This window comes from Pongo pygmaeus, chromosome 9, assembly GCF_028885625.2.
Source record: "Pongo pygmaeus isolate AG05252 chromosome 9, NHGRI_mPonPyg2-v2.0_pri, whole genome shotgun sequence".
Taxonomy (NCBI): domain Eukaryota; kingdom Metazoa; phylum Chordata; class Mammalia; order Primates; family Hominidae; genus Pongo; species Pongo pygmaeus.
This window is the reverse complement of record NC_072382.2, coordinates 123,063,483-123,083,479: the sequence shown is the minus strand read 5'-3', so window position 1 is coordinate 123,083,479 and position 19,997 is coordinate 123,063,483. Positions and strand designations below refer to the sequence as shown.

Sequence of the window (19,997 nt, the reverse complement as noted above, 5' to 3'; positions counted from 1 at the left end):
AAATAAGACTGTCATTCAAGTGTTGTGAATTTGAAGAAGTTGGGAAGATCAGGAATGCAAGTTTCTTCCCCCTCGTCTTAGTCCATTTGTACTGCCTTAACAAAGTATCTTCAACTGGGTAATCTATAAATAATAGAAATTTATTTTCTTACAGCTCTGGAGGCTGGGAAGTCACGGTTAAGCACCAGTGGGTTTGGTGTCTGCTGAGTCCCCAGTTTCTGCTTTCAAGATGGTACCTTGTTGCTGGGTCCTCACGTTAGAAGGGACAGAAGGGGCTGGGAGTGGTGGCTCACACCTATAATCCCAGCACTTTGGGAGGCCGAGGCAGGCAGATCACGAGGTCAGGAGATCAAGACCATCCTGGCTAACACAGTGAAACCCCATCTCTACTAAAAATACAAAAAATTAGCCGGGCATGGTGGTGGCAGGCACCTGTAGTCCCAGCTACTCAGGAGGCTGAGGCAGGAGAATGGCGTGAACCCGGGAGGCGAAGCTTGCAGTGAGCCAAGATCACGCCACTGCAGTCCAGCCTGGGGTGACAGAGCAAGACTCCATCTCAAAAAAAAAAAAAAAAAAAAGAAGGGGCAGGAAACAGAAGGGCTGAACAGCTGCCTCATACCTCTTTTTAAGTCATTAATCCCAGAACCCTCATGACTTAATGACTTCCTCAAGGTCCCACCTCTACATACTATCTCACTGGCAATACATTTCCACATATGAATTTTGGAGGACACATTTAGACCACTGCAGCCCTCAAGTTGGTTAGTGTCTTTGAATACCTTTTTTCATGCTCTGTGGCAATCTCATGGTTTCAAACTTTTCTTCTATCCCTGTTAATCCCAAATATCTTTGTTCTCAGTCATCTCCCTAGTTTCCATCTTTCTCCCAGACCTCTTCTCTATATAAATAACCTGCATGCACTGTAAACTCCATGTATCAAAAAACTGAACTTGTGTAATTCTCTTCCAAATCTGTCCCCAACTTCTAGAAGATGGGAGGAAAACATGATACAAGGGTATAAGGAAATTCACTCAGTATTGCAGACACAGGATGGAAGACAAAGACTCAGTCTCTGTTTCTGAAAGGTCTTCTCGAACCATATCCACCCACTTCTCAATTTCCACCACAAAAGTAGAAAACATAACCTTGATTGTCACTTTCTGTCCTGTAACTATAAAAGGTTTCAAAGTCATCTGTAGAAGGTAATTTGGGTCCTCACTTCCATAAATATTCTCTGACTTCCTCTAATAGAAAATAGCAGAATGTGGCAGTACTGTATATTAAAATGTTAGGACTACTTAACATAACGCTGCTTTGAAAGACAAGAATTTGAGATGGGTGAAAGGGCAGGGGCCAGTTTGATTATTCCTAACATCTACGAGGAAGCTTCTGTCTTCCCCATAGGAAGCTGTCCTTTCTTCTCTATTAGTTATATAGGAATAAAAATCTAGAGGAAGCTTTAACATTCATATTGGAGTTAAGAATTAAAGACACTGAGATGATTAGTGTGTGGATAACCTGAAATACTTTATGGCTCATTCACCATTTCAACATCAAGAAGAGGACAACAAACAACACAAATACGGCAAACTGGCTAGCTGCTCAAGAAAATGGTGCCCCCTTCCTCCCAGGCACACAGCTGAACACATTTCCCAAAATCTCTCTAGGTGGGCCATGTGACGGAGTTCTGTCCAAAGGAACATGGGCAGAAGAGATACGTACCACTTCCAGGCCTGACCCAGAAACATTTTCCACGCAGACTTTTCCTTCTTTTCCTATGTGCTCTTTCAACAAAGAGGGCTCTATGGACTGAGAGAAAGGCAGAGCCCCAAGAGGAAGGAGCCTGGGTCACAGAACGACTAGATGGAAAGCTGTCCACTGACCACAAACATCCACACGGGACATTATATGAGAGAGAAATAAACCTGGAAATAGTTACTTAACTTCTTTGGGTCCTAGTCTCCGGGCAAAGAGGAAAAGCTCCAATAAATATCAGCTGACATTATATTAGGAAATAAAGTTTACTTCTCCTTAATTTCTTTTTCTTAGGCAAGGCAGAGCACCGGGGGCGAGTAGGATTGGTGAAAAGCACTAAATGACATTTGCCTATTACAAAATACTAATTGGGACATTTAAATAAGATGACATTGTGACAATGACTCACAGATTAGACATTTTCTTCTGGATCCCAGACATTAGATTTTAAGACTGATTTCTTGCTAAAACACTCAAATCTAGTTAAAATGTGAAATATAAACAGAATGTGGTACCCACTTCTTCCCCGCCGTGACACTGAGTGTCTGGGGATGTTCTGAAACGTTTCACAATCCGCATCATTTCTGTGGCTTCAAATTGGCACAAAATGTGTACAAAGAACACTTTGTGCTGCTATAATATTCAACTGATACAGTTTAATTATAATGATCAACTTTTATTGATTTTACATAAATAGTTTATAGAATGCCTTTACAAACTATGTTTTTGCAATATATTTGTTACAACACACATTTCCTTATGCAAGTATTTGCTAAATCTTTTTGCAGAGGAAGTAGGGAAAAGTGAGGGGAGAAGAGGAGGAATAAGATTTTAGAACTAATCGTCAGCAGTGGGCCTAGGTATTTGGCAATTATTTCCTTTACAAAAAAATTACAGGTTTGTAACTTCAAACATCAAAAGTGTAGTGCATCAATTTAACTAAAAAATCAGTAGTGCCTAATATATTATCTGGGCATCAAATTTCTTTTTTTAAATATCTCCAGATTCACATATTTTTACTCTTATTAAATAATGGTTTTAAATAATAATCGTCACAATGTTTAGTTACATAATCCCAGATCTGGATTAAATCATGGTGATATCAATATTTAATTCCAATTTATTTATTAATCAGTAAGATGTAATAGGTGACAGTGTGCCCAGAGAATGAGCCTCCTGTGTGTAGGAAGATGATAGTCTTATTACACCTGCTATCAATTAGGTCATTTACATAGCTGCTAATGTATCAGAATTTTTTTCCACACCGATGCTTTGACTTGAATAAAGTACTACAAGTTATCATTACCATACCAACGTTGAAGAATTAACCATTCCTGAAACAAGAAACAATCTTTATATTAGTATTTCTTGGTTATGGTGCTTAGTCTTGGTATTATTAAGCACAATAATTCTTAATAAAAATGGGTGGATGAAGGCAAATGCATATAGCCTAGTCCCCTCAATAATTTATTCTCCATCTTATTTAAAATTGCTGTTGAGGCTATACAAACTACAGATCTGCTGCTAGAAAGATACAAGTTGTCTCCTCAACAACATCTGGCATTTTAAGCATCAGATTAAAATCCTGGTGTTCACAGCATCTTCTTCTGACCTACCACTAGGATCATTCCTCAGCAGTGCCCACGATGCTGATTTCCAAATGATACCGTTTACTTACTATGTATCTTGACTGTATGGAGATTATTTTTTCCTTATTAAAAAAAAGAAATATGATGATATTTCCTTCTTTGTCCTTACTTAAGAATAACTGGGCAATAATCTATTCAGTCTTTGTAAACTCTCCATTGAATAATTTTTCATTCTTACAGCCATTTCCTGAATGGCTGCTGCGCTTTCCCTCTGTCATCTCCTTCACATAACTGAGCGGTCCCTTCCCCTCAAAGGAGGAAGGATTTTTGAATGAGCCGCCAATCCTATCCCACAAAGTGAAATATTGTCCATAATTATAGTCAAAGAACATATGGTGGTCTGTATGATGAGCTGAGCCATTAATAAATGGCTGTAAGATTTGGGGGACACGAAAATCACCATCATGAATGGAAATTGTCCAGATGTTAACCAAGATGTACAGACTTAAATAAACCACCTTGTGTAATGGAAAGATAAAAGGGTATATATGGTAAGGTAGACTCTGAAGAAAGCCATCAATAGGGTGAAAAGCATGACTTGCAAATGGAGTAGGAATCTTCCAAATATGGTGAGGTTTATGTAGGCGCTGCAGAAGAAAAGGACACAATTAGCACTGCAAACTTTACCCCGTGCAACATTGAACTTACCTTCTCACACTCATGTTGGAAACGACCTAACAAATCCCGTAGAGATCAGCAAAATTATGTATTCTATAAAATGTTTTACTTTGCCCTAAAACAGTATACGTTTATATGGATTTATGAGTATAAGTGCAGTGGTGTTCCATGGATATACTGCACAGTGGTGAAGTCTGGCTTTTAGTGTACCCAGCACCTGAAGAGTGCACATTGTACCCAATACGGAGTGTCTCATCCCTCACTCCTCTCCCATCCTCCCACCTTCTGGAGTCTCTAATGTCTATTGTTCCCTCTGTAAGTCCATGTGTACCTGTTACCGGAACAGAAGAATTTTAAGACAGCCCCTTAGACCCATAAAGAAGAATATGAACAAAATGTACCCTGTACCTGTTATGATTACGGCTACTTAGACATTTAATATGGTTAGAGGAAATTCTTGGAAATAAAGAACAGAATTTATAAACATACATTGCTGAAATGTGTAACCTTTTTTCTCTTTTCACCACAAATGACTTTACCTTATATACCAGTCTATGATGAAGGCCTCTGTGAATCCAGTAGATGAACATGTCAGTGAAAAAGAGGAAAGATATTATACTAACGACAAGTTCAAACAATCCTAGAAAAGAAAACGGGAAACAGAAGAATCAAAACTCAGCTCCTGGGATTAGAGTTCACTTTTCACATGTCCATCTAAGTGCAAAATGGGATCCTAGACTCACACATTATAAATGATCTGTTTTGGCTAATTCAATATATTATAAACTAATCTCTCCTGGCTTCTTGGAATCTGGTCATTTCCTCATTTCCCTCTCATAAGTACTTGAAATGTTCTACCTAAAGTACTTCTTAATTAAACTATAAAGATATTTATGAGACAGGATACTCCTAAGACATCTTTATTATTTAAATCTCTGGGAGTCATCACTTCCTTCATATTAATCTTCCTAAAACCCATCTTTACACATTATCTCTCTGCTTAAAATATACTTTCCACTAAATACTTTAAATTTAGCATTTATTCCATACCCCACCCCTTTCAGATCTTTCCAACCTCATCACTCCTATATTTCTACCCTAACCAGGCAGGTTTACTCAATGTCCTCCCACTGTCTTGGAAGTTTTACCTCTGTATCTTTCATCATAGGGGTTCAAGAACCTAAAATGCCCTCTCTCCCTTTATTTTAACTCATAATCATATCCATTTTTCAAAGCCCAGCCAATTGATTAGTATATAATTTTTTGTTCCCTCTTCTGAATAACTGACTTTTTCTTTTTTTTTTTTTTTTTTTTTTGAGACGGAGTCTCGCTCTATTGCCCAGGCTGGAGTGCAGTGGCGCAATCTCTGCCTCCGAGGTTCAAGGGATTCTCCTGCCTCGCCCTCCTGAGTAGCTGGGACTACAGGTGTGCACCACCACACCCTGCTAATTTTTTGTATTTTAGTAGAGATGGGGTTTCACCATGTTGGCCAGGATGGTCTCAAACTCCTGACCTCGTGATCTTCCCACCTCGGCCTCCCAAAGTGCTGGGATTACAGGCTTGAGCCACCACGCCCAGCAATAACCAACTTCTTACTTAAAGTGTGGGGGTGCTGGTGCCTGCAAGCCTGAGTCCAAGTCTCAGATCTACCACCAACTCGTTACTGAAACTCTCTGTACACCTCATTGACTCACCTATAAAAGGAGCACAGTGATAGTACCTATCTCATAGAATCGTAGGAAAACAATGGACTGATTCTTGTGAAGAGCTGAGAACTATCACTGACACTTATCAGCCTTCAATAAATACTATGATTCTTGCTTTTTACATACTAGATCCTAGAAATGTATCTTGAGAAAGTTTCAGAATTTCACAAAAGTTTAGTCACTACAGGACTGTTTATAATACAAAAGAGTAACAATCTGAAGGTCTAACAATTAGGTATCATTTACATAACTTATGAATATCCACACAGTACTATGACTAATATATTACACAATCTCAAGATTTTTTGACATGAAAATACAACCATTAAGTTGCTAAGAGAAACAAAATTCAGAGCCCAAACCACTATGCACCTCAGGACTTCATTTGTGTAACGTAAACAATGAAGTATACAGGCACAGAAGAGTGGGTGGTAAGTATGCCAGAAGAGTTAGTTTCTAAGAAGCAGGATAATGGATTTTAAAAATCTGTTTTTAACTTTCAGCAATGACATAAGCTACTGAAGTTTTTTTTAGAAGGTTGAATTCAATAATTAATAGAAAACAAATGCAAGGACCCATCTCTGATCACTCCAATCTTCCACCAGACACAATCTCATCTACAGCAGACTTTCAGATTGATAGAAAAACTAAAGAAATGCACATGTGGCAAGACATGAACACATGAAAATAGAACATTAAAAAACAACTGAATAATTTGTAATTATTTTAAAAGATGAAAAAAAAAGGACAGACTTGTTTTTTTAAGGAAACTAACCTGTGCTTAGACTACTCTCTTCCTGACACTCGTGTTATTTACTTACCATATGGAAACTCTCCTAGGTCATCATGTAATTTGCTGTAACCTCTTATCTCCAGCAGGAACAGTGCAACAGTAAGAATACTTATCCATGGCAATGCCTGGACAGTAAACTTAATCTCTCGACGGACTTGATTCTGAAAGTGAAATTTCCAATACTTAAAAATCACAAAATCCATGTTAAACAAAACTAGCATAAAACTGTTCTGGACTGGATTTTTAAAATCTCTTTTACATGAAGGGGCTTACCTCCAAACTGTTTCTATTAAAATTTTAAATACATGAAAATAGGTATGTAAGAAAATCATTCCTTTTGTACTGAGAAAATGCAATAAGTATTTTAAATTCTGAAACCTTTTTTCCTTCCTCCAAAATCTGCATTCTAAACTTCTATTTATGGAATAATCATTTCTTTCCTAATTAACTTCCATCCCCAATCCTCTCTATTTTTTCTTTTTGCTGTTCAGTCCTTGGAGTCACTGACAGGTACAAACAACTGAAATTTAAAAATGATTGCAAACAAGTTTAAAACTACTGAGTTTGAATCCCCTATCTAGCCAAAAAACAAAACATGGTAAAAAAACACATTTCAGTTTGTGAAAATCATATATTAAAATAATTACATAAATGTATGCATGTATTTACTCATCAATATCAGCATAAAAATGCTCCAATATGCATCTAGCAAGATAAGATCCTAGACTTATAGTTTTATTAAAAAGTTAGATTTGCTTAAATTAAGGGAAGGAGAGCAGGGATTAACCCTCATGAAAATATCTAACCCATTTGTGGTTGGTCTCCAAAATTTTATTTAATGGTTACATATAATCAGCTTAATCTAAAAATCTCAGAAATGTATCATATTGTTATTTTTAATTGTTAGAAAATAGGTAAAAAAATTTCTTACCTTTAAAAATTGTGGATGTTTCATTAATGCATGATCAAAGACAAAATAATAGCTCAGTGTTGCACAGAAGAAATAAAGGATGTAAGCACCAACATTTGTTACAATCAGAAGACTAATAGCTTGTCGGAAGATGTCATCTTCTGGCCACGTGGCTGGATATATGTATGGTGAAAAAAAATAGTAATCTGCAACACTGAGTACAAGATCCATCACTTAGCCCCTAAAAGATAAGCATGTGTGACAATTAGTTACCATGTCTATATTTTTCCAGGCAAAAATTTTTCAGAAACGCTATATCTCAAGTTCCTGACTTAAGAACAGACATATGTAGTACATCTACTGCTATCAGAATCCCCTACATGCCATCTTTAGAGCCAGAAGGGATCTTAGCTATCATCTCTAGTCCAATCTCTTCATACTATGTATGGGGATACTAAAGTTCAGTTAGAGAAACTGAGGCCCAGGAAAGGTCATCAAGCTGCTAAGTGGCACAAGCCCAGATGGAATTCCATTTCAGTGTCCTTCCCTACTGCGTCCTATGGCAGCATGGCAAGTGGTAAAAATGGGGATGCAGGGGACTAGGTACTCAGACAAATAGTTTCCTCTTTCAGCTACAAGTTTCAGCTCATCTTTCTCCTTCAAGGACTCATACTTCAGAGATTTTTGCTTCAGCGCTGACACCTAAGATAAATTCCCTAAAAGATATCCATGCTGCCACCACAACCAGAGAATCGGGACTATCTGTTCTTCTGACACTCCCATTGACAGAACAAAGGAAGATGTATTCTTGGTGTTAAGAACTGGAACACATTTATTTCTCTACCTCTAATCAATATTCCAGATCAGGAGTTGGTAAATTGCAGCCCACGGGCCAAACTCAGAGCCTGCTTTGTAAAAATCTTTATAGAACACAGCTACACCCAGATGTTTACATACTGTCTGTGGCTGCTTTTCTGCTACGAAGGTGGGCTTGTATCACTGCAACAGAGACAGTATGGCCCGTTGAACCGAAGGCATTTACTACCTGGCCATTTACAGATAGTTTGCCAACTCCTGTTTCAGATGCTTAAACTCTAAAAAACATTAGTCAGTTCAGTACATATTTAAGTCCATTCTGTACTCATGGTCCTGTTACAATACAGTTCGGTGTTATTATGGTCAGCTTTTATGATCTGACTATGGAATCTATCATTTATGATCGACTCACTCATTCCTCATTGCATTGTTCGCACAAGAAAATGTGTTCAGCATCTAAAATGTCTCTCACTTGAACTGAAATTTTTGAACAAGAAGCCAATCTGCAAATTGACTACCCACAATAGATTTCAAGTGTTCAAATGGCCTTTATCTCCTACATATTGGGCCACGTTAATCATCAATTTATGAAATAAAATAGCCCACAGGTAAGGAAAATTCTGAAAATACTTATTTACTTCTTTGTAGCCTATTTCCTTCACTAGATTCCCTATGAGATTTCTCCACTAAATTCCCACAGGGATTTAAGAAAGTTTCTTAAAAAATAATACACATATAGTTCAAAATGAGAAACTGACAGGAAAAGATATACAATGCAAACCCTTGCTTCCATCCATGTCACTGTAAACCACACCGTCATTTCATTTCCACCTCTCTGGGTGACCATATCTATTAGTTTCCTGAGAATCCTTACGGTGTTTGTTAATGTAAGATGGAACGACGACAAATTTTTCTCTCCTTCCTTACAAAACGTGGCATACTATATACACTGTGAAGTTCCCTTTTCTTAACTGAATATATATCTTGGAGATCTTTCCGTCCCTACATAAAGATCATGCTCCTCCTTTTTTTGTTTTTAAAGAAACAGGTTTATTGAGATATAATTCACATACCATAAAATTCACTATTTTAAAGTAGATGATTGACTAGTTTTTTAGCATATTCTCAGAGCTATGCAATCATTACCACTATTAAGTTTCAGAACATTTTCAGCACCCCAAAAATAAACCCCAACCCTATACTGTTGAGCTTCTAGGATGTGTAAAGTTTTTCATCAAATTTGGTGAGTCCGGGGTCACTCTTTCTTAAACTTTCTATGCCTTTCTCTCTCCTCCTTTTGGGACTCTCATTATGCTTATGTGGAAATGCGTGATGGTGTCCCCAAGTCTCTGCTCGTATTTCTTCATTTTCTTTCTCTTCCCAGCTGTTTAATCTCAATTGACCTATCTTCAAGTTCTGTGTTCTGTTGGCTCAAATCTGCTGTTAAGCAAGACAGTTTCAGTCACTGTACTTTTCAACACCTGCGTTTCCATTTGGTTCTTTAAAAAAAAAAACACACAAAAAACTTTTATCACTTTATTGACATTCTCTACTTGGGAAGAAACTGCTCTAATACTTTTAGTTACTTAAACATGGTGTTCCTTAGTTCTTTTATATTTGTAGTAGCTGATTTAGAGTCTTTGCCTTGTAAGTCCAACATCTGGGCTTTCTGAGAGTTTCTACTGACTGACTGCCTTTTTGTGTGTACAGGCCATACTTTCCTGTTTGTGTTTTTTAATTTTTTATGGAAAATGGAATATTTTAAGTAATATGATGGGGTAACTCTTGAAATCAGATTGTGTGCACCACCACCCACCCTGCCCCCAGGGCTTTAAGTTGCTTTTGTTGTTGCTGTGTGTCAAGTAATCCTCTGAACTAATTATATACCTGTTTTATTTGTTGTGTGCAGCTACAAGTCTCTTACTAATGACTAGAGCGATTTTCTTAAGTGCTTTGAACCAGTAAGACCCCCAGCCTTTGCCAAGGTGCTATGTTGGGCCATGCTTTCAGTACTTTAGCTGTCAGTCTAAAACTGACTGGCCTGAACTTACTGCTTAGGTAAACCCTCAAGGTCAGCCAAAGAGGGGAAATTAGGGCCTTCTCCCCTTTCTTGGGTATGTGCAACAGCCCTGCTCATGGGAATCATTCTAGATTCTCAGGAAAATATCAGCTTTTCAAAGCCCCCTAGGGATATCTCATTTCTCAGTATTCCCTTTTAAGTATTTTTGGTCAGGCTTTTGTTAGTGCCAGCTGATAAAAGTGCCTCTAAGACCTGTTATGTGTAAATAATGACTCTCCTTGACAAAACACCCTGGGACAGGATGATATTGAGCAAGCTCTAAGACAGGTCATGTAAACACAAGCCTTGAGAATTGCCAGAGAGGTCAAGTGGTGATGATTTTCTGGGTTGTGGCCTTTGGCGAGGCTGCAAACCTATTCTGTACCTTCCATCCAGGCTGCTGTTTTTCACAGTTACTGTGTTGTAAGGCTTAGTTTTCAAGGCTACCATGGAGTCAGGGAAAGGGAGATGGTAAAGGACAGAAAATGTCCAAAGCTCATTATTCTTACTGAGATTCAACTATTTTTCTCAAATAAAGGCTGCTAAGATTATTGTAGAGCTTTAACTTACAAAGTTTTAATTTCTAGAGTTCTAAAAAAGCTGATTCTGACAACTTCTGTCAGTGTTTTGTTGCTTTTTATAAAGAAGAGATTTGCAGAGATTCTTACTCTGCTGTTTTGGAAGTCACCATCTCCTCCTTTTTTATAGTACAGGTCTACTACCATTCTTACTTAAAACATTTGGCATCAGATGTTATTTCGGAATTCAAAATTCCTATAAATACATTTTGCAAAGGTCAAAACTTCACCCTGTCATTAAACAAATCAAATATTTGGGGGTTTTGGTTATTTTTTATTATTTATTTATTTATTTATTTATTTATTTAGAGACAAGGTCTTGCTCTGTCATGCAGGCTGGAGTGCAGTAGTGTAATCTCAGCTCACTGCAACCTCTGCCTCCCGGGCTCAAGTAATCCTTCTGACTCAGCCCCCTGAGGAGCTGGTACTACAGGTGGGCACCACCATGCCCAGTCATTTAAGAAAAATTTTTTTTGTATGGACGAGGGCTCATTATATTGCCCAGGCTGGTCTCAAACTCCTGGACTCAAGCAATCCGCCCACCTCAGCCTCCCAAAGTGCTAGGATTACAGGCATGAGTCACCATGACCAGCTCATATCAAATATTTGTTTAGAAAATGTGAATATTCACATTAAGTGGGATAAGTACATACTGTAAATGGTATTATAATTCATTTGTATATTAACAATTTATGTAATTATATATGGAGTAATAAATGATAAATGGAAAATAGACTGGTACAGACAATAAACAATGTATTCTCTTTTTAAAGGAAAAATTCAGTAAACTTTCAAATACATATAAAATCAAAGTTAAATACTTGTGCATGTATATGTATATATACATGCAATAAATGTTCATTACATCTGATTGCTTGAGAATCTTAAAGAGAAGGGCCTATCAGGTTGGAATTAGACACTGGTGATGGGCCAGGATCAGGATTCTCAAGTGATAAAGCAACAATATCCAAGACAACCTTTTCAAAAGATATCTACCAATGTCATCTGTCTTATTAATATATTTCTGCTTAAGCAAGATTATTTACATAATGCCTTCAGTGATCTTCCCATCTGTGTTCACAATATAGTCATCATCTACTCATTCATGTACTATCTTCCCGCTATTGTCAGGCCTCTGAGCCCAAGTCTGCACGTATGCATCCAGATGGCCTGAAGCAACTGAAGAATCACAAAAGAAGTGAAAATGGCCGATTCCTGCCTTAACTGATGACATTACCTTGTAACATTCTTTCTCCTGGCTCAGAAGCTCCCCTACTAAGCACCTTGTGACCCACAAAAGAACAACCCCCTTTGACTGTAATTTTCCACTACCTACCCAAATCCTTCAAAACTGCCCCACCCCTAACTCCTTTTGCTGACTCTCTTTTCGGACTCAGCCTGCCTACATCCAGGTGATTAAAAAAGCTTTATTGCTCACACAAAGGCTGTTTGGTGGTCTCTTCACATGGACGTGCGTGACACTTATGTGCATTTAGAAACCTTTCAGCAATGTCCCCATCACCCAAAAAGTGCCTAACAGAAGCATCAGGATTAATGTTCAGCATTTCTTCAACATCAGCTTCTCCTGACGTATTTATGGTTTGGGCCATTAAATGTATGGTATAATTAAAGAGATTAGGTATCATCACCTCATTAGTGATAGAAAATCTTCCAAAATACCTACAGGTTCATTTTCAAACCTCATTGTCAGCTAAAATGTTAAACATTTATTATTGCTGATTTATCAACATCATTTCAAGCATTAAGTAATTTTGACGACAGGATCTTTACAACTGAACTCTTAAAGGAAGTTTTGATTCCTAGGCCTCCCTTAACTGTGCAAGCAATATACTTGCTTTTTCCCAGAGTGTAGCACTCCTTGGAGAAAAAGATTGTATTCTGGTCAGGCATGGTGGCTCACGACTGTAATACCAGCGCTTTGGGAGGCAGGCTTATTCCGTGAGCTCAGGGGTTGGAGAACAGCCTGGGCAACATAGTGAAATCCCATCTCTACAAAATATACAAAATTAGCCGGGTGTGGTAGCGCAGCCCTGTGGTCCCAGCTACCCTCAGGAGGCTAAGGTGGGAGGATTGCTTAAGGAGTTCAAGGCTGCAGTGAGCCATGATCGTGCCACTGCACTCCAGCCTGGGCAACAGAGCAAGACCCAAAGGAAAAGGCTGTATTCTGGTCATAGTAAATGATTAAAAACTATAACCTACAGTTGAGGAGAATGCATAAAAGAGTTGTCTAGAAAGTAAATTTTCAATTAACTCTTGCCAAACTTTTAGATATTTTTCACCACACTGCTTCCTAAGTTTCTGAATTCTTCCTTTTTAATACTAAATACATCCTTCAGTAGCAGTTCTTCATATATGCCAGCTTTTTTCATGATCAACAAAGCAATGAGTGGCATCTGTTTACTTCCTATTGTGAAATCCACTTAACCGAAACATGGTTAGAATCTTCATTTTCAGTCCTGTGCAGTGTCTCCCTATTTTTCATCAGTTCTTAGTCCTTACTACCACTATAAAACGTCCACGATCTGTTTTTCTATTCTTTAAGTCACATGTGGTGGTAGTTCCCACACTGCCACGTTAAACCCAAAGTAACAAAACAATAAAAAACACCAGGAATACCTGGTAGGTGTGCCAAGACACAATGGGCACCTCAGTCAGATGGAGTGAGAATTTGTCATCAAATGAGTTTGAGAGCTTAACTTAAAGCAAAAAGAAAACAACTTTTTGGTTTTTCAGGGCTTTCCAGACTTCCAAATTGTGACTGGGGACTATGGACCTGTGTCCCTTTCTGTGAGTTCAACTGAATTATGTCTAATTCAGTGTTATGTAGGTGTTTACTTAACACATATCTAGATATTTGGATAGGTTCCAATTTTTTGCTATTACAAATAATGCTACAATGACAGGCCCTCATTAGGCAGATTTCTAAAAGCAGAAGAGCTGAGCAAAAGAGTTATACACTCACAACTTTGGTAGATACTGCTAAATCGCTCTCCATAAGGGTTTAACTACTTTGCAGTCCTCAAACGATGTAGGACAGTATCTTACCTATTTTTCTGCAATCTTACTAGCAGGGGATATCATCAAACTTTCACATATTCACCAAGAAAGAAGGGCTATCTCGGGTATACTTAATTTGCATTTACCTTATTATGAGTAAAGTTGAGCATCATTCCATATATTTAGAATAATTTATATTTTTTTCTGTGTTTATCTGTTTTTATCCTTTGCCCGTTTTCCCATGGAGTTTTTAGTATCTTTATAAAAGTCAAATTCTAGAAGCTCCTTATATATTAGGGAGTTTGGCCCTTTGTTTATGACATGAATTATGAACATTTCCTCACTTTGTCAGGAAAAGAAAAATTTAATTAGCACCAAATGCCAAATATTGACATATATTCCTCATCATACATGCCATTGTTAATAAGTTCTTATTTGAATGAATTAAGTGTTAAGCACTACACTAGGTAATGAGCATACAAACATTAAAAAGACACAGTCTAAATTAGTCTTAAAGGTAGGGCAACTACAAAAACAATTCTAGCAATAGGACATGTGCTGCAATACAGATATATATGAAAATTCTATGAAATCAGAAAAGACAACACAACTACCTCAGCTTATAGTAAAAGGCTTCCTAGTGAATATGATATTAGATTTGGACTTTGAAGGATATCACCAGAAAGAAAAGGTTAGGGATAGCCATTCCAAAGAGAAGTCACAACTGCAAAGCAAGGGAGGAGCATGATGCATTCATGGCTCACTGCGTGTGGCTGGTGGGTGTTAGACAGGGTGATGGGGTGGAGCAGAGGGAAAAACATGTTAGGGGATGGACTTGTAAAGGAGATTTGTTAGACTACGCATGGAGGGATCTGCTGTCCTGCTGAGGAATTTGGACTTTCTCTCACACGCTATGGGGAGACACTAAAGATTTCTGGGTAGGAAAAAGATACAATCAGACCCATATTTCATAAAAACCATTCCATTAGAAATCTGGAGTACTAGGCCAGGTGAAGTGGCTAATACTTATTCCCAGCGCTTTGAGAGGCTGAGGTAGGAGGATCACTTGAAGCCAGGAGTTCGAGACCAGCCTGGGCAACACAGCGAGACTCCGTCACTATAAAAAAGGAAAGAAGAAATATGGGTTATCGGTGAGAAGCAGGGAGACTAGTTTGGTTGTTCCTGTGGTAGACTAACCCAGAGAAAATGATAGCCTGACCTCAGGCAGTGGCTGTTAAGACTAGCCAGCAAAGATTTTTGCGCAAGTAAAAACACTCACAGGATTTGGATAACCCACATTTGCTGGGAAGTGAAAGAGAGAAATCTAGGATGACTGTGAGACTTTAGCTGGTCTAAGCAGATGGTGATGTCATTGTAATTGAAATAGGGAATACTGGCAGAGCTAGCAGATTTGGGTAGGGTAGGAATACGGGGTGGGTAAGGAATGATGGTGTGAACAGAAAATAAATCTTGGGACTCCAAAATCACTAAGCTAAGAGAAAAGTCAGGCTGGGAACTATGTTAGGCAAACCTGCCTCCCGCTTTACTCCTAAATAAGACAGCTACAAGGATGAGAAGCTACATCCCTCCCTCACAATTTGCCCTCAGAAAATTCCTTTGTGGATAAAGGACACACAGGACTCAAAGTCATCCCTCTGAGGCTCACCTGAGACAAATGGATTTCTGATTGCTTCCTCTGCCCTATTGTTTATGTAAAAATGCAGATTCACTGAGCCAGACTAAATGTGTGCATTCAGTGGAAGGCTAATCAAGGACTCAAAAGAATGCAACCTTTGTCTCTTATCTACTTCTAACCTGGAAGCCCCCACTGTGAGTTGTCCTGCCTTAGCAGACCCAACCAATGTCCTTCTTACACATATCTCATGTCTCCCTAAAACATATAAAAGCAAACTGTGTCCCCGACCACCTTGGGCACATGTTGTCAGGGCTTCCTGAGGCTGTGTCACGGGTGAATCCTTAACCTTGGCAAAATAAACTTCCTAAATTGACTGAGACCTGTCTCAGGTATCTGGGGTTCACAACGGGTTCAATGTAGATCTTAAAATCTATCTGTGGCTCATCTTCTATCTTAGATAAGCAACAGGCCACATGTAAATATAAATGTGAAGTTCAAAAGCGAGCCTGGTTAGTACACAGGTAGTAGTTGAAGTAATAGGGGTGAAGACTGCCAAGGGAGGTGGTGTAGCAGGGACAGGGTACTAAGTAATATCAGAGAACATAAACATTTAATAATTGAAAAGGATATTGCTATATCACTAAAGGTTGGTAACAGTTGATGAACCAATCTACATGTTCCCCACAGTGCCATGTAGCCCTACTTCAATACAATACCTAGAATAGTACAGTGCAACCAAAAAGAACAGAAACATGTTTGATTGCTGTGAGGTTTAGAGACTAAGTAGACTTTTGACATTTGACCCAAGAAAGGTACTCAATAAAATAGCATCTATAAGATTATCACTGTTAAGGCCGTCAAAAACGCGTCAAAATTACTTCAATAGAAGATAAAATAGGTGCCACTTGATTTTTGTTTGAAAAATAACTGACAGTAGTTGATACTAATATTTAATATATACTAGGTAATATAAATATTTTACATATATTAACTAATTTTACCCTTTCAAGAAGCCTCAAAAATTAGGTACTAGTATTATTTTATAGATGAAGAAGCCGGGCACAGAAATTTTAAGTAACTTGCATAAGGTCATAAGAGTAAATAAATGCTGGAGCTAGGATTCAAATACACACAATCTAGTTGCAAAGTACGTGAACTTCTGCCAAGTTCTATATAGCCTCTTCACCACTACTTCAAGTCGTCAACTCCTAAATTTTTAAAAATTTTCAGTGCCTCTACAAGCTCATATAATTTTAAGGGGTTATAAGCCCTGAAGTTAGGGGTCCCAAGGACCCTAAATTAAGTACCACTGCTTCAAACAGAAACTTAAATACTTTGTCCTTGCAGAATTTAAGAAACTTCTTCTTAAAACTCAGTTATAATAACAATATTAGGCTTAGAACAACTCAGTCTACCATTATCTTTTTGTTCTACTTAAAACGTATAGAAAATAATGGCTAATATTTATTGAGAACCAGGTATTACTTTTGTACAACCTCATCTAATCTCCATAGCTCTATGAGATAGGTACTTCTATGCTCCCCACTTTCTAGATAGGGAAACTGAGGTCAGAGTATTTAAATAACTTGTTCAGTAGCAAGCAACAATAACAAAAAAAACAGCTGAGATGTACATTCCACAACCTTTCTCTTTGCTATCACATTATGTTATCTCTCAAGATGTTTTATATGCAGATGAGGAATTCTGAGTACCACCCCATGCTAATTAATTACATTACATAACGAATGGAAAAGCACTCGGTAAATGATCAAGGATCAGTTATTATTTATTAGGTATCAATCATTAGAAACTTTAAAAAATGATAGTGATATAAAGACAAATAACTTCCAGAGGGTTTCCTCTAAAAGTACCGAGCTGCCACAAACTTTCCAGTTTGGAAACTCTATGTACTGAGGTCTTTTTTTCTTCACTTACACCACCTCCAAATCTACTCTGCTGTAACACAGGGATGGCAGTATACATTATTTTTCCTTTTATGATGCAAAAGGAACAGATTATTTCCCTTTTCCTTTCAGTCTCCTCAGCCCCAGATTGTTGTCCCTTCATTCTAATTACGCCGCAGCAACAGAGGCTTGCAATGGTCAGGAGTTCTGGTACCGACCAGTTCTTCAGCCTGATTCTTTTGGCCCTTAAAAGAAAAAAACCCTCCAAGAACGAAGGGACAAAGAAAGCATTCGTGTTCAGCAGCCAGACCAGACTTCCCTTGAGTAAGAGATCTGCAACACCCAACATCAAACACTGCATTTTCTTCAAGCCCGTCCACGGTCGGCTCTTTCACGTCCACTCCTCCCCATCGGCCCCGCGATCCCTCCCAGCGCGAGCGGAAGGCCCCTCCGTCCGGACTCCCAGGTGGCGCAGCCCTCCACGCCCCGAGGTCCGCCGGCCGAGCCCTCGCCGCCAGCCCTCGGGATGCCAGGCTACCTGCCAGCCTCTCCTCCCACTCGGCGCAGGACTCGGATCCGTATGCTACCGCGTTCCTAGCACCCGCCCAGCGCCTAGCATCCAGAGGGCACTCGCTAACCAACCGCGGCGCGGAGAAAACCCGTGCTTCGGCCACACCCTCCGCCTCGCCCACCCCAGTCCCAGGCGCTGAAGTCTCTCCATCCTCTTTTATTCCAACGCCCCCCGGCCCAGCCCGCTCAGGTGTATTCCGCTTCCTTCCCCGCCCACCCGCCGTCCCCACCTGGAGGTGGTCCGCCGCCGCTCCGCACGCCACTGCTCTGCAAACTGCCCTAGCAGGTGGGCAGCCAGCAAGCGGGCCGGGAGGCTGGAGCGGCCAGCCAATCAGCGACCGGCGCCATAAGCTGATATGACGGCAGATCGCGCGACGTGCCTGCGCGGCTCTCCGCGGTCACGTGGGCGCCGCGCGCTCGGTCACGCCCCCTTTGTCCTCTGACTAGGGAGGGCGGGCGCCTCATCCGAGTACCTACCTGTGCGGTGGAGGATGGGGTTTCGGGTTTTGCGTTTGTTTCGTTGCTTTGTTTTTAAACTAGCTCTGGTGACTGTCATTCATGGTGGTACCAGGCAGGTTTACGGTGTTTGTGCAAACATTCCTAGAACGGGTGCCCTGCGTTGAGGGAAATAGACGACACTTCTTTTGACGCGAATGTCTGGGGCGTTTTCTCCCTCAAGGGAGGAGGTGCAGACGTTCCCAAACAGGTGCTCAAGGTTTTAAGGCGTAGTCCCCCCGATTTTCTAGCGCTGAATGGCTGGAGGCTCCGCGAGCCGGTGTATGTAGGGGTCTAAATGGTGACAAGATGAGGGTAAACATGGACAGAAACCTTTTCACAATACAAGTTGTTGAAAACCAAAGTTAACGCAGATCTAGTTGGCTTTGATTTGCTACACGTGAATCGAGCAGCTCCGATTTGCCGAAACAGCTGAGCAGAGGAGGGTGGCTTCACAGGCAGAAGAGGACGGAGGAAAGCAGAAATAAGGAACCAAAAGATCTGTCGTTTCAGAGTGACTTTCCTTAAACAGAGATTAAAACAGAGGGGACTGACTTGTGATACCAGCTCAGCAACTTCAAAGTGGCAAACTGGGCCACTTTACCTATTACATAAATAATATGGGGAATACATGACAGAAATGAGGGATTTTTAAGGGAAAAAAATAACATTCGATCTGCCTTCAAAAGACTTTTCTGGTAGTTAAACTTCAAATGTACATAGGATACTGGACAAAGTTCAAATGAATTTAAAATAGTGGAGGTGGTTTTTTTAAAAGGACTCAGATTATATAAATAAAAATAATTTTAAATTTTAAAAAGTTTTGAGTGTCTACTTCGTTAAACACATCTTACTAAACACTGGGAATGGAAAGAGATGTTACAATAATGACAAAGACATGGTTCCCAACCTTAAAGAGCTTATGTGCTGTGGGAGAAATGGGCATGTATAAATAACTGTGTTGCTTATTACAAGGACAGGAAATAAACAACTGGTGGTATAGGCTGAGCACAGAGACAAAATGGCTGTTCTGATGAGGGAAATTAGGGAAGGAACATTGTTTTGCCCAATGAAATGATTTGAATGGACACTTTAAAATGTTCTTGAGCATAGATGATAAAACATTTATTAAATGAATAAAAGCTCAAAAGTGAAATGTTATGAGTAAACATCAAATATCCTGAATCTCTAGAATTTTATTGTTGAATATGCCTTAGCTATTACAAGTGATCTTTATTCTTGGTGATTTAGGGATTCCCAAGAAATTTGCAATCACTCCTGACAACTCAAAGTAGTAATAAGTTAACCTCAAGAGAACAATTTTGTTTAAAAATAAATTTAAGTGTATTTTTTAATTATTATTTTTTAAGTTCTGGGATACATGTGCAGAACGTGCAGGTTTGTTACATAGGTATACATGTGCCATGGTGGTTTGCTGCACCTTCCAACCCGTCATCTAGGTTTTAAGCCCCGCATGCATTAGTTATTTG

The 19,997-nt window shown here is 39.2% G+C and overlaps 1 protein-coding gene across 2 annotated transcripts; it reads right to left on the bottom strand.

Moving 5' to 3' along the window:
* Positions 1-2,410: 2,410 nt before the first annotated feature.
* SC5D (sterol-C5-desaturase) lies at positions 2,411-18,431 on the bottom strand. 2 transcript variants are annotated; one of them, XM_054439421.2, is made up of 5 exons: positions 18,243-18,431; positions 7,453-7,672; positions 6,550-6,682; positions 4,562-4,662; positions 2,411-3,991 (listed from the first exon to the last, which is right to left on the bottom strand). In XM_054439421.2, the coding sequence occupies exons 2-5, from the start codon at positions 7,660-7,662 to the stop codon at positions 3,536-3,538; spliced, it is 900 nt and encodes a 299-aa protein (XP_054295396.1). In that variant the 5' UTR covers positions 7,663-7,672; positions 18,243-18,431; the 3' UTR covers positions 2,411-3,535. The 2 variants fall into 2 exon arrangements, with proteins under 2 accessions (XP_054295396.1, XP_054295397.1); XM_054439422.2 differs by lacking the exon at positions 18,243-18,431 and adding an exon at positions 17,981-18,207.
* Positions 18,432-19,997: the final 1,566 nt, after the last annotated feature.